This window comes from Zingiber officinale, chromosome 6B (genome assembly GCF_018446385.1).
Source record: "Zingiber officinale cultivar Zhangliang chromosome 6B, Zo_v1.1, whole genome shotgun sequence".
Lineage (NCBI taxonomy): Eukaryota > Viridiplantae > Streptophyta > Magnoliopsida > Zingiberales > Zingiberaceae > Zingiber > Zingiber officinale.
The window spans coordinates 102,448,966-102,463,795 of record NC_055996.1 but is presented as its reverse complement, the minus strand read 5'-3'; the positions used below and the strand labels follow the sequence as shown (position 1 = coordinate 102,463,795).

Genomic DNA, 14,830 nt, shown 5'->3' with positions numbered 1-14,830 from the left:
AAGCCAAGTCCCAAACCTCCCTAACCAACATCCGGTCAACCTTGACTGTTGGTACATCATGCCTCGCATCCGGTCACCTTGACCGCCAGGACTCCCCACCAGTGTCCGGTCAATCCTTTGACCCACTTGGACTTTTACTCGTCATGCCAAGTATCCGGTCACTCTGACCTACTTGGACTTCCACCAGATGTCTGGTCAACCTTGACCCATCTGGACTTCCTTCCTTGCCAAGTATCCAGTCAATCCTTTGACCTACTTGGACTTCCCAACACCAGATGTCTGATCATCCTTGATCCATCTGGATTTCCTTCCTTGCCTGGCTTCACTCACCAGGACTTTCACCTAGCTTCACTCACTAGGGTTTTCCATCTGCCTAGCTTCACTCACTAGGACTTTCACCTAGCTTCACTCACTAGGGTTTTCCATCTGCCTAGCTTCACTCACTAGGACTTCCTTCTGCCTAGCTTCACTCACTAGGACTTTCCTTCTGTCTGACATTCCAGTTAGGACTTCCCAGTCAAGTATCCAGTCAACCTTGACCTACTTGACTCTTCTTCAATCAATATCTTATTGTCAAACATCTAAACCCTAACCAAGACTCAGCTTGGTTAACCAGGTCACCCTTGACCTGAAGGATATTGCACCAACAGATAAATTTAAATTCATCATAATTTTTAGTTAAAAGTCACTAATGGTTAAATTGGAAATTTCAGCTTGACTAGACTTAAGAGAGTATCAATAATACATTTATTTTATTTTAAAGTGAATCTGATGAACTTAAATCTATTAGTCACTTTATGCCAAAGGTGCTCAAGGCTAGAATTCTATTAGAAACCCACTCTATTTATGTGAAACTAAAATTGGTAGACATGATAACACTCGAAGGAGTCCCATTAATGACTTTCATCTAAAATTTATTGATTAGTGAATAATGTTCAAAATAAGTTTTTTTTAATTATAGTAAAAATCAAAAGAGTTCCAAATTAAATAGGTCTCGATTTGAAAGGAATATAATAAGCTAAAATTTATCAGTAGCTTTATGTTAAAACTACTCAAGACAAGATTTTTTTAGAAGTCTAAATAAGGTATATAACTAAAGTTTGCGAGTATTAATTTTTTGGGTAATGCAGGTATTGGTGAGTATTGTAGCATAATAACATATAAAGAAAGTGTTGAGTGCTAAGAATGTGTACCATGATTAGAATTGAATCCTAGGAATCTTTGGACATCAAACACCTTTGTTTATTAGGAAACACAAAAACAATACATTCATACACGAAACAACACAACAGCGAGACGATATATATTCATACAAGACTATGGGAAACAACACCTTTGTAACATCTATGGGAACTTGAATGTTCCATATATATTGAAAAAAAGCACAGAGAAAAGGATAGATCACAATATTTTTAAAATAAAGTAACAACACTAATATACATTCATACAAGACTAAGAAAACTTACATGTTAAATCGCAGAGGCGATTCCAAAGTGAAAAGTTCTCTTTCATACTACACAACAATGAGACGATCCATCAATATTATGAGCTCTAGATGTAGCTGATACTACAGAATTGCAGATATTTATTATTTTGCCAATTGATTGAGGCTCTTATGGAACATGAGTTTAGGAAGAGAACTATTATGTGTGAAACAAAACCTTTTAGCATGCATTTAAAATAAATTTTTTTAGCATGACAAATACCTTTGAGCATAGGGGCATTTTGAGAAGAGTAGATTGCTTGATTTAATAGATAGCAGAAATAAAAAACAGAGATCAAGACTGCTTGTTAGACTGGCCAAAAGCTGCAATCAACTGGGTTGTACATTGGCAAGTTCAAGCTTATTTGATAAAAACCCTGTTAGTTCCAGCAAGCTTGTCTTCCCATAAAAAAAAAACAAAGAAAAAGGCCGGAGGAGCTTCACAGGGATGAAATTCCAAAAAACAGTCTGTTCCCATCACAGAAAAGTTCTTTCTAGTTGTTCGATGATGATTGTTTAATTACAAATAACATACAGCCAATAAGATAAGTTAAAAACAATTGGAAAAAAAAAGCATTGCATGCCATGTTCAGTTGCTCCACCGGACTAAAGCCAAGAGAGATGAAAGCAGATCCCAGCTAACTGAAGTAGTAGAACTAATAAGGAAACAGAATTTAGCAAACATCCAAGTTAGAGTATGAGGGGATATTAATATTCTTAAATCCTTAATTTATCTATTTATTTTCTAAAATCCAGTGCATAAAAAGAATTTAGCAAATTTACAAGGATGAAGGATGAATGAGTGTCACTAAGTGAAAGCTAACAAAGACTTGAGACCAGGTCTCCTAAGGGCATCCTCAATGGTAAAATCTAAAAAGTAAATTCATTTTTACCACATCCCACATCATAAGTTATAAACCTACTAAGTATCCCAATGGTAAACCTAAAAAGTAAATTTATTAGCCTATTATTTTAGCCATTGCAATTAAAAAAAAAAAAAAAAAGACAAATACGCTCGCTCCCAGCGTTCCCGTCAACCCGTCCCAGGACCAACACGGAGAAGATAAATCACGAGCGACTATTAGTTTTTGGAATAATGACTAACACATAAAGGAGATATTTACCTCGACTTTATCGAAATTTTAACCATTGGAATTTGAGATAGAGAGAGAGAGAGAGCAAGATGGTGGCTAGATAGTAATGGACAACAAAAATTTGGTACAAACTTGATTCTTGATTTTAGAACTAAGGTGGCGTTTAGTTAAATGATGGGAATGACTATGGGTATAGATTTGATAGTGAGATATAATGGGAATGGGGATGGAAATGAAACCCACCTAGTTATATGGGTTTGATTGATTCCCATAAATCTAGAAATCATTCCCAAATTGTCATTCCCAAACCCACAATCCAAACATCATCTTTTACTATCATTCCATTCCTTCATTCCTAAACCCATCAGCCAAACACCCCCTAAGTTTTTTATTTAAACCAAAAATACAAATCACCCAATGATAATAGGTTTGAAAATGGAGATATATTTTTAAAATCCAACAATTTAGTCCCCTATGGGATGCCCTAATAGGCGTTGAGTCAGCAAACTGGAATAAGAAACTCAACAGTAAATCCATAAATGCTAGTTCTGGAGGATCAACTGAATTGTCATGAAATAAATCATGAATTCCGAATAGTTTACACGTACAGAGTGAAGTCCAGGGGTATTTGTCAATTCTTCAAGCCTGATCTTTAGGCACAGGTCGGGAAGAAAATAAGCTTATTTGATTTCCATCTCTGTCAACTCTGTATGAGTGACGCTCCAACCACTGTTTAGGAGCAGCTGGATGGAGACGATAGAGGGTAGTCACGAAATTCCTCTCAGAATATGTTAAGATGGTGGACGGAGAAAAGGACTTATTCAGCAAGCCATGTTCTTTAAGCCAGTTTAGCATTTTGTATCGAGGCCTGATTCTGTTCTCGAGATTAAAACAAAGAAAAGCAGGGAAATGATAAAGGTAATCCAACGAGAAGCCCATGTCATTGCAAAGGAAATCCACCTTCTCACGGAAGGTGTTTTTGCACTGCTTCAATATAATGGGTTTTGTATTTACCATCCTGCAAACCATGGAGTACTCAATACCCAGCCCCTGAATGCAATCGAAGCGCCCCTGCAGTTGGTCGTTTGGGCCTTGGAGTGCTGATGCGGATCTGAGTGTCAGCTCATTCTGCCCAAATCCGATACTCAGCAAGAATTCCACTTTCTTGTCCAAAAACAGATTCATCCTTGCTGATTTTAGCCTTTCCAAACCATGACGAAACCGTTTCTCTGATGATGTGTCATGAGAGCTAGTTAGAATAAATTCAGGCGAGAGATACTGGAGATTCCCATTCAAGATCTTGCCTAGGAACCAATTGTGCAGATTCATGGCTTTCAAGGTAGCCGGCAAATTCCCTAATTTATTCTTGCCCATCACATAAGGAAAGCTCCGAGACAGCGTAGCGACATTATCCTTTTTCAAACCAATGGATTTGAGATACTCTGGCATCAAAATGCTAGGGTTTTCCAAATCGGTATTGAAAATATCAGCATGTTTAAGAATGAAATGCCCAGCTTCAGAAGCCTCCATCCCTAAATTGATGAAAAACTTCAATTTTTGAGCTATTAACGCAGCATCCAGCTCAAGAAATATCTTCCGAAGGTTCTTGCACATCAGCTCGCGCATCGTTCCCTTTCTAGAATCCAAATCATAGAACACACGAATATTCCTACACACCTGGAGGAAGATGTCCACATTGTTTTCCGGGACGGATTGTGAAAGATCGAAGTCGAGGAAGACCTTATTCAGATACTGAAACAAGTGATCGATTTCGCCACCAGGGTCAGCATCTGCACTCAGCGCGGAGGGGAAAGCAAGGCAAATGCCGATGATGCATGCGCGGTGAAAGCCACGGGCCTCGAAGGTGAGAAGCCTGGGAATAAGTTTGTCGGAGCCTGATGAAAAGATGCGGGGCTCCTCACGGTAGAGGAGGCCGAGCTTCGTCCAAGGGAAGCCGTAGTGAACCAGCGCCGAGGCTGTAGCAAGGAGCAAACCATCGTCGGAAAGGAAGTCACTGGGGTAGGCGGAAACGGCAGTGGAGGAGGAGGAGGAGGGAGGGAGGCCGATGCTCTCGAAAAAAAAGTCGTACTCGTTGAGGGGGTGGTATGTGAGGAAGCGGCGGAAGATGCGCTTCAAGTCCACGCCAACGACGCTTGGAGGGAAGGGGATCTGGGCGACAAAGGCGGAGAGGGAGAAGGGAGCGTTGGAGACGATGGAGTCGGCGTGGGAGAAGGGGATGGCGCGAGCGGAATGGAGGTACTCCGTGAGCCAGCACCGCGCCTCCTTGAGGACACGTTCGCGGACTTGGAATTGCAAGTTAGTGAGCTTCTGCGGCAGCGTGCAGAGGAGGCGGGAGAGCAGCCGCGGGGAAGGCGAGGCGTAGCGCATCGCGTATGGGCGGCAGGAATCACGACGGGGAAGACCAGATTCAGAAATACAGAGGTAGGGTTTGTTTTGAATTGGTAAAACCCACGGCCCGTAAAGTCTCATCTACTTAAGCGCAGGTCCAAATGCAAGCTTTAAGCCCATGCCCAATGCAAGCTTTGTCGAAGATTTATAAAATTAAAAAACTTTAATAAAAAAAAAGTTTTATGATGGTACAGGAGAGATTTAGAATTTTTAATTCAAGAAGAGATTTAAATTTTCAAATCTATTTTTTCTTCTAAAGGTAGAGTCATTAATTAATATTCACCCTTAATTATTAATGCTCATGATTAACTTTTTTCAAATAATTAAAAAATAAATTATTTGATAAAATATTTAATTATAATATTTTATTTCATAAATAGTTAGTAATAATTTAAATAGTAATTTTTTTGGAAATAAATATATTTGAGATTAATTAAAAAAATATATACAAATGACTATAATTAAATTAAATTTATAAGTAAATTAAATATTAAATAAAAATTATAAATTAAATTAAAATCATAAATTAATTAATTTATTAATTATAAATTATAAATAAATTAAATTAGAGATCATAATTAATTAAAATATCAAATGAAAATTATATAGAGATGTTAAATGAAAAAAATAATAAATAAATATATGTGATTTATAATGTAGGACACACACAAGAATTGTACGGAGGTTTTTAATTGTAGAAAGAATAGTAGGTTTTTATACTTGTAATGTGGCATATTGAAAATTATACAAAAAAACTTATTGAGAGGTTTAACCATTGGAGATGTTCAAGAGCATACATCTCCAATGCAAAATTTATGAGAGGTTTGTAAAATTTAAAAAGCTGAATAAAAATTCTTGAACCATTGTAGAGGCAGTAGTGAAAACACAAATCTAATTTTTTATCTCAAATTTGTTGTAATATACATGAAGTCATGCAACTTATGCTATGAATGGAATCATAAAAAAAAACTCATTTAGAGTTTTAACCATTGGAGATATTTTAATAAGCTTTCATATTATTGAGGTGACATATTAGAATAAAAATAAGCTTTCATATTATTGAGGTGACATATTAGAATAAAAATAAGCTTTCATATTATTGAGGTGACATATTAGAATCATGAAAAAAAACTCATTTAGAGTTCTAACTATTAGAGATGTCCTAAAAGATTTTTACATTTATGATGTGACATATTGGCCCCTGGGGCTATGGTGCAGCGGTAGGACATCTAGGTTGTCATCTAGGCACCCGCGGTTCGAGCCCTAGCTATGGCGAATTTGCAGAAATTTTTCCTCCAAATGGGGCACGCAACTAAAGGATGCTGGGCTCCTGGGCTGCCCGCTGCGAGCGCTTCCCGATTTACCCTGGTGGCCGATGGGAAATTTCCGTGGGGCCGGACTGGTCTCCTCAAGCTCGACGTTATCCAGCCTAGTTAATCATTTTTTTTATGTGGCATATTGGGAACCACTACAAAAAAATGCAGCATTAGAGACGGAATATTCTGTCGCTAAACTAGATTAGCGACGGAATCACTGCGTCGATACGAGTTTTGTCGCTGACTGTATTTAGAGACGGAATTTAATATTCCGTCGCTATTTAGAGACGGAATATATATTCCGTCTCTAAAATTTTAGCGACGGGAATTTAATCATCAGTCGCTAACTATAGAATCTCGTCTCTAATTAGATTAAAATTTTGTCTCTAATTAGAGACGGAACAAAAAATTCCGTCGCAAGGTATCAACATTTCAGACAATTTCAGGGCACTCAGCGATGGAAAATTAAAGTTCCGTCTCTAGTTATCTTAATAACAGTAATTTCCGGAGAGAAATTAGAGACAGAAATTCCGTCTTTAATTAAAGACAAAATTTTGATATTCCGTCTCTAATACCTGGAAATTCCAGCAGCAACATTTTGTTTCTGCAGTCGTCCTTGTTTACATTTCATATCAATCTAAACCATCACATACGATGGTTTTCAAACAACACAATACATACACAATTAGACAATGACAATACAAAATAATATATGAATGTAAATATCGAACCAAATATCCAATCCAAGCACAATACACAAATACATTACTACAACATCTCCAATAACAATAATCCAAGCACAAAACTAAAACTAAATATCCAATCAAAAAACAAAGATAAATATCCAAACATCTCTAACCATAAACGCCTAATTGTATAGTACTACAATATCTGGAATTTAAAAGCACAATACAACACCTTGTAGCAAAGAAAATTCAATCCTAAGCTAGCGAGTAGTAATCAATCCTGCAAAAATTTTAATACGATAGATTATTCATAAAACATAGAACAAACAAATACACAATTATGAGTAACATATTAAATTTAATATTATGAATTTATTTTACATACCCGAATGCTAGTTTGGATATATGATGATGGTGTTGTATAGATATCAATGTTCCTAAAAAGATATAATACAATGTTAGGCATAGTTTCATGAAACAAAAAAAAATAGTGAAAAAAAAAATTAAAAAGTTAAACATCAAGATACCTATGGAAATCTACGGATCAGGGGGATTATTAGGCTCTTGAGTCTCTTGCAAAACGATACGGCGTTGCACTCATTTGATCCAAGAAGGCCTGCATATCCCGCCCAATTTTCTCAAGATCCAATCGGGATTGCCGCTCTACTCGAAATTCTGCCTCCAAGCTCAAGAGTCGGGTCTTCAAATATGCGTTTTCTTGCTCTAAGGCGTCTACTCTAGCAGATGATTCGGACGCATTCGATGATGTACTGGGACGACCCCTGGCCCTAGGAGTCATTGTCTGATCATATACAACTCTCGCCTGAGCCCCAAGACCATATAGGGTGAAGGTCTTTTTCCTTCCACCAACCACATTATAATAAATTTCATTTATCTGGTCAGTGAATAAAGTCTGCTCCTCACTTCCCTCTAAACTAGGCTGAGACGCCTGTGCAACCCTAGCAGTAATTTCTTCCTATTTACATTAAAAAAAATATTGTCAGATATTTACTAAAATGATAGATAATCATTGTTAATAGTCAAATATATTCAAGTGTAGATTCTTACGTCTAATGCCGATGATCAACGATCTATAAAGTTGTCGTCTTTTGACTTATGTGTCTTGGTAAATATCTCCCAACAAGTAGGAGGTCGCTGTAGATCATGTTCCTGAATATTAAAGAATGCAAATATTTCCAGCGGTATGTTCTAGGTACAAAACTCTTATAGAATTTTAAAATTGAAAACTCACCAAGTCTAAGGCATGCTCGACGATCGATCGGGATCCAGCGGTTTGTTTTGTCGCTCCGGTACTAGGGCCAACCAGCTCACTCTTTCTATTGGGTCGAGCTATCATTGCATTTTCCTGTCATCTGTCTGACTCGTCATACATCCCAAATGTTCTCAGGTACATAGGATGGTTTTATTCCCTTTTGTCTTGCTTTGTATAGTATGTCTTTGTATAGTTTGGCACAAGCTGCGTTCCAGGTAGCATAAAATTCTGCCTCGTGCCCTGTCTCCCAAGTATATCTTTTCTGCAATAATATGTTCACAAATTATTATAAAAAAACATAACAAAATCATGATAATTAAAATGGCTTACCAAAAACTCATTGTAATAAAATTGCTTCATATCCGGATCTACCTGCTTCCATGTAGTACCAGCGGGGCTAAATCGCTCTTTAAATTTTGAGGTGATGTATGCAGCTACTCTATGACCATCTGGGGTAAAACGATATTTAACAAATAAAATGAACCAAATATGTTTTAAAAAAATAGATGCAGTGAATAAGACTAATAACACCAATACTTACCAACCCCTGATAATCCGTAGAACAATCTGGCCACCAGCATCAGACATGTCTATATCTGTAGAATTACATTATAACACATACGCATACACACTAGTTTTAATCAAAAAAATAATAATGACTAATAGAGCAAGACAAGTGATATAACCATGAATATTTAGGTCTAAAATTTAGCTTAACAATGCTTAATCTGAAGATATAACAATTTTAATCATTAACATTTTGTAGATCCTCCTCACTAGACTCTGTTAATTCAATAAGCTCCTCACTGCTGGATATTTCTCCATCATCTATCTCCTCATAAGGTACATTAACATATACAAGTAATTGAGATGTTGATTGAATCTGAGAATCTACTGAATATATCTCCACTGTATCATTTTGAAATGCATCATGGTTTTGGTTCATGATAGAGTTGGGCATTTCTATTGTAGAGCGTGACTTTGTTCGGCAAACTGCTAACCATTCACTAGCTCTTCTCCTCTTCATGAGATATTCAAGATAGAAAACCTGCCCCGCTTGTACCGCTAAAATGAAAGGTTCATACTGTTGGGATCTTAGATGGCTAGAGGGGGGTGAATAGCCTCTTAAAAACTTAAACACAAATTTCTACAAAGAAACTTGTTAGCACAGCGGAATTAGGAAACTAAAACAAAGAGGAAACAAGCACACTAACACACGAATTTACGAGGTTCGGGGATAACTTGCCCCTACTCCTCGGCGTGTCCGTTGTTAGTTAGAGCCCTAGAGTCAATCATTTGATGATTGTATGGACTCATGTATATCATATTCTTGTATATTAATAAAGGCATTTGTTTGGTTATTATACTTATTTATATTAGTGTCAAATAGACTAAGTATAATAGCGTCCTTGAGTAGAAGGTTCTTACCTATATCAATCGATTGGTTGAATCGATAGTGAGATGATATAGGGAACACTACTCTAAATCATTCCTAGTCGAGTATTAACATTCAGGGACAATGTTAATACAATAAGACTAGCATGTAGGTTAGCTCGATGACTTGATCTCACAAGTCATGGATATAGAGATATCAAGCTGACACATGAGTATGCATTAGAGAATGTATACTGAATGACCCGCCATGAGAAAGTATCATGGATCATTATATGAGTGTCATATACTTTTTCATGCGGCTATTAGTATGACTATTAGTCCTTAGACCTGAAGTCACCATGGATCCCTACATAAGGAGTTATGTACTTTGGTTTCGTCAAACGTCACCCGTAACTGGGTGGACTATAAAGGCGATTACTGGGTATATAACGAATTATGTAGAGGGATGTGAGTGATGTAGATGGGATCTATCCCTCCCATATGACGGGAGCGACATCGGTATTCTTGATAGAGTGAGACCACTAAGTGCATGGCCATGCCCAAATGAGTCAACATTAGATGTTGAGCTCATTTGATCGAGTGAGTCTACTTGGAGTTCAAGATTTAGATTGATTAGAGGATGACACGGTCTATGCCTCATATTGATTAATCTAGATGTCTAGGATAGAAGGACACTTGTCATATATTGTGAGGAGTCACAATTAGTAGTCACAAGGTGATGTCGGATCTCGACATTCTTGTAACTTGGGTAGTAATGATGTGTTGCTAGATACCGCTCATTACTTATGCTCCTAAATGGGTTTAGGGCATTGCCAACGTTACAAGAACCTATAGGGTCACACACTAAGGACAATTAGATGGAGATTTGGTTCATATGATGAACCAAGAGGATTAGATTTATTTGATGAATCATATTGGATTAAGAGTAATCCAAATTGGGCTAATTGAGTTGGACTCAAGTTGATTCATGTATTCAATGAGTCTAATTTAGATTATGACTCATTAAATCAACTTAATTTAATGAATTAGATTCATTATATTAAGTTGGCTTGAATCATATGGTTGGATTAGATAAACCATGAGAGAGATTTGATCAAGTTTGACTTGATTTGAGAGGAAGAGAAAAAGTCATGTTTGACTTGACTTTTTGCCACATCACTAGTGAGTTGGCAAGATGTGGAACAATAGGATTGCTCCACATCATCAATGTGTGCCACCTTATGGAGGTTACAAGCCTCCATAGCATTTAATGTGGCCGGCCCACATTAAATGAGGAGGTTACACTTGTTGCCATGTCATTTAGTGAGGTGGCAAGATGTGGACCAATAGTGTTGATCCACATCATCCTAGAGTGCCACCTCATGGGGGTTACAACTCTTTAATGGCTCCACATTAATTGCATTTAATGTGGAAATGAGAGTTAGACATGAGAAGGTGGCCGGCCACTTGAATGAGGAGAATAATTTTCATTTTGAAAATTATTCCATCATTCATTCCTTCTTCTTCCTCCTAGAGTTCTTCTTGCTCTCTCCCTCTCCTCCTTCCTTGGCCGAACCACATAGGTGTTAGGACCAAAAGTAGCTAGAGAGGGGGGGGGGGGGGGTGAATAGCTCGTCGCATTCGCTCGGTGCGCTTCGTTGCTGGGCGTTGCTTGTTTCTTCTTGGATGTGCAGCGGAAAATACAGAAACAAACACAAGCACGCTAACACTAGGATTTTACTTGGTATCCACCTCACAAGAGGTGACTAATCCAAGGATCCACACCAACGCACACACCCTCCACTATGAATAACACTCCTTTATGGTAACTACCAAAGGCGGAGAAGCCCTACAACACTCTCAATACAAGAAGAAGAAAGGGAAATACAAGTTAAGCAAAAGCTTACAAGATGTGCAGTAAAAACCCTAACCCTAACTTCTTCCTCTTGCAATAGATCCGCCTCTTGACTTGGAAAGCCTCCAAGAACCTTCAAGAACTGGCGATCACGTGCTTGTAGAGAGCTGTGGAGGAGCTGGAATGAATCCGAGAAGAGCTCGTGAAGAGATACCGACCACGCCTGCGGCTTTAAACCCGACGCGGTTGGATCCCGATCGATTCGAATGTTCCGAATCGATCGGAGGCTTGGATCGATCCACGGATCGATCCGAGTTTCTACTCACCGGATCGATCCACGGATCGATCCAGCGCTTATCGCTCGAAGAAGATCGCCCGATCGATCGGCCGATCGATCGGGACCTCCGATCGATCCACGGATCGATCCGTGGATCGTCTTGGGGAAGAATGGATCGATCCATCGATCGATCCACCGATCGATCCACGGATCGATCCAAGACTTGGTTTTGCCCAAAACCAAGTCCCAAACCTCCCTAACCAACATCCGGTCAACCTTGACCTGTTGGTACATCATGCCTCGCATCTGGTCACTCCTTTGACCTGCTAGGACTCCCCACCAAGTGTCCGGTCACTCCCTTTGACCCACTTGGACTTTTACTCGTCGTGCCAAGTATCCGATCACTCCATTGACCTACTTGGACTTCCACTAGATGTCTGGTCAACCTTGACCCATCTGGACTTCCTTCCTTGCCAAGTATCCAGTCAATCCTTTGACCTACTTGGACTTCCCAACACCAGATGTCCGATCATTCTTGATCCATCTGGATTTCCTTCCTTGCCTAGCTTCACTCACTAGGGTTTTCCATCTGCCTAGCTTCACTCACTAGGACTTTCACCTGGCTTCACTCACCAGGATTTTCCATCTGCCTAGCTTCACTCACTAGGACTTTCACCTGGCTTCACTCACCAGGATTTTCACCTAGCTTCACTCACTAGGACTTTCACCTGGCTTCACTCACCAGGATTTTCACCTAGCTTCACTCACCAGGATTTTCAATCTGCCTAACATGCCAGTTAGGACTTCCCAGTCAAGTATCCGGTCAACCTTGACCTACTTGACTCTTCTTCGATCAATATCTTATTGTCAAACATCTAAACCCAAACCAAGACTCAGCTTGGTTAACCAGGTCAACCTTGACCTGAGGGATGTTGCACCAACAATCTCCCCCTTTTTGATGTTTGACAATCCCACATGTAAGTTAGGCTAATCCTATAGCCTCCTTCTTCATGCCACTAGGTAATGAACCCATAAATTAAGCTTTTCATTCTCCCCCTAAGAGGGCAAACTCCCTCTAGGTAATGAAAACCTAACTTACTTCCTTTCATTCTCCCCCTATTGGCACACATCAACCTCCTACTAATAAAACACATCAACCCGTCTTTGGACACACATCAACCTATGCTCCAATTTTGGGCACACTTCAACAACTCCATTTGGTGAAGACTCTCCCCCTGAAGAGTTGCTCATCGTGATCACAATTTCACTCATTGTGATCAACTTAATATCGAAGGTCCCATACCCTTCATTATCCTTAACTTCTCCCTCAATGTTGACAAATACCCAACCTTGAGCATTTTCAACCACTTGAGTTGCCACTTGAAATGATGAGGATATCCACTCCCCATTTATCCCCATTTCAAGTTTAAATGCTCAACCTTGAGCAAGTTCACAACAGAAGGTTAACCACCTTCCAAGGTTCATGAAAAATAATTTTCATGTCTTTAAAGAGTCCCTCCCCCTAAAGACATGGTGGAAACTTCTGTCATTGCACCAACAATGACTTGGAATCCCTAAACCTTTAGGAAACCCAGATTTAGAAGTTTTGAGGTTCAAATGTTCAAAATTTGAAACAAACCTCAACCTAAACTTCAACTTAGCCTTCCTTTACCATTCCATCCTTGTTTTCAACACGAAAACACCCTTTTATGTATACAAATGTATTTTAAGGGTTTGGAATGAGTATCTAGACTAAAAATAGGTTCAAAGTGTTGAAATCAGGCTTTCCCACCAAAATCAGCAACTTGGATCGATTGGAGTTGGGTTCCAATCGATTGAACCTTTCCGAATCGATCCACCGATCGATTCAGACTACCTGGATCGATCGGCTGATCGATCCATGCCCTATCGAAGGCTTCTGAATCGATCCATGGATCGATTCAGGCACTCCAATCGATCCATGGATCGATCGGAACTCTGATAGTTGCTGAAATTCCATTTCAGTCAACTTCAGAAACCCCTAGAAAATTCTACAAAAATCCAAAAATTATGAAATTTCGTGTAGACATTGTTTAGGGCATATATTATCAAGAAAAAATAGTTTTCTATGAAAATACATCATATTTTCAAAGATTGACACAAACTTGAAAACTTGCAAAAACTTTAGCGTTTTCTTCAAGTTTGTGTCTAACTATTCAATGGTGATTACTATCAAAAGATAGCCTTCACCAAGGTTTTCCAAAAACATTTTAAAAACATTTTCAAAACCAATATCCCATCATGTTCTTTGGGCATAATGCACATGACTTGTACATTAGCTTTCCCAATGATGGGAAAACACATAACTATGTGTTTTGATGAATCTAAAACTCAAAAGAATGCACTAAATCAACATCTTGAGTTTTGTTCATCATCCTAACATCTCACTTGTATCTAATGTGCACTAAAACACATACAAGTCATCTTATAGGTCTTTGTGAGATGTAGATTTTGGTTTTGCCCTAATCTAGGGATCATGCATATCTATCTAGGCATTTTGGAGATATTAGACACCCACCTAGGATGTCACTTGTTAATAAGTGTTGTTAAATGCCTTTTGTCCTTAATTACAAGGAATTAAACTTAATGCATGATAATGTTATGACATACATCAAAAAGAAATAATTTTCAAAAGAAAATATCCTATAATTACATGATGTATGAATGTCATGACATGGTATTTTTGGATTTTTCATAATAAAACATCAACGCAAAAATAGACATGATGTCATGACATATGATGGGCAAACAATCATGGCAAGATTTAGCATAAATAAAATATACCTAGATTAACTATCTAAGTATCCTTAAAACCTTAGCTAAACTTACAACTTAAACCTAGATTGCCCTAAAGTGCTTCAAGAAAATGTCAAAGCCTAAATTGGCATTTCTAATTCCCTTGTTTAATTTATGCCAGTCGAAATTAAGCATATCCTCAAATGTTGGCATATTTCATTTTTCACAAGAGTAGCACTTCAAAGTTAAGGCCCGGATTGCCTTAAATTTCCTAAGAACATACCAAAA

General features: G+C 38.3%; 1 protein-coding gene across 1 annotated transcript; it reads right to left on the bottom strand.

The window, feature by feature from the left end:
• Window positions 1–1,955: 1,955 nt before the first annotated feature.
• On the bottom strand, window positions 1,956–5,034 carry LOC121988556 (transcription termination factor MTEF18, mitochondrial-like). Its single transcript, XM_042542032.1, has one exon. The coding sequence runs from the start codon at window positions 4,963–4,965 to the stop codon at window positions 3,217–3,219; it is 1,749 nt and encodes a 582-aa protein (XP_042397966.1). The 5' UTR covers window positions 4,966–5,034; the 3' UTR covers window positions 1,956–3,216.
• Between the last annotated feature and the right edge of the window lie 9,796 nt (window positions 5,035–14,830).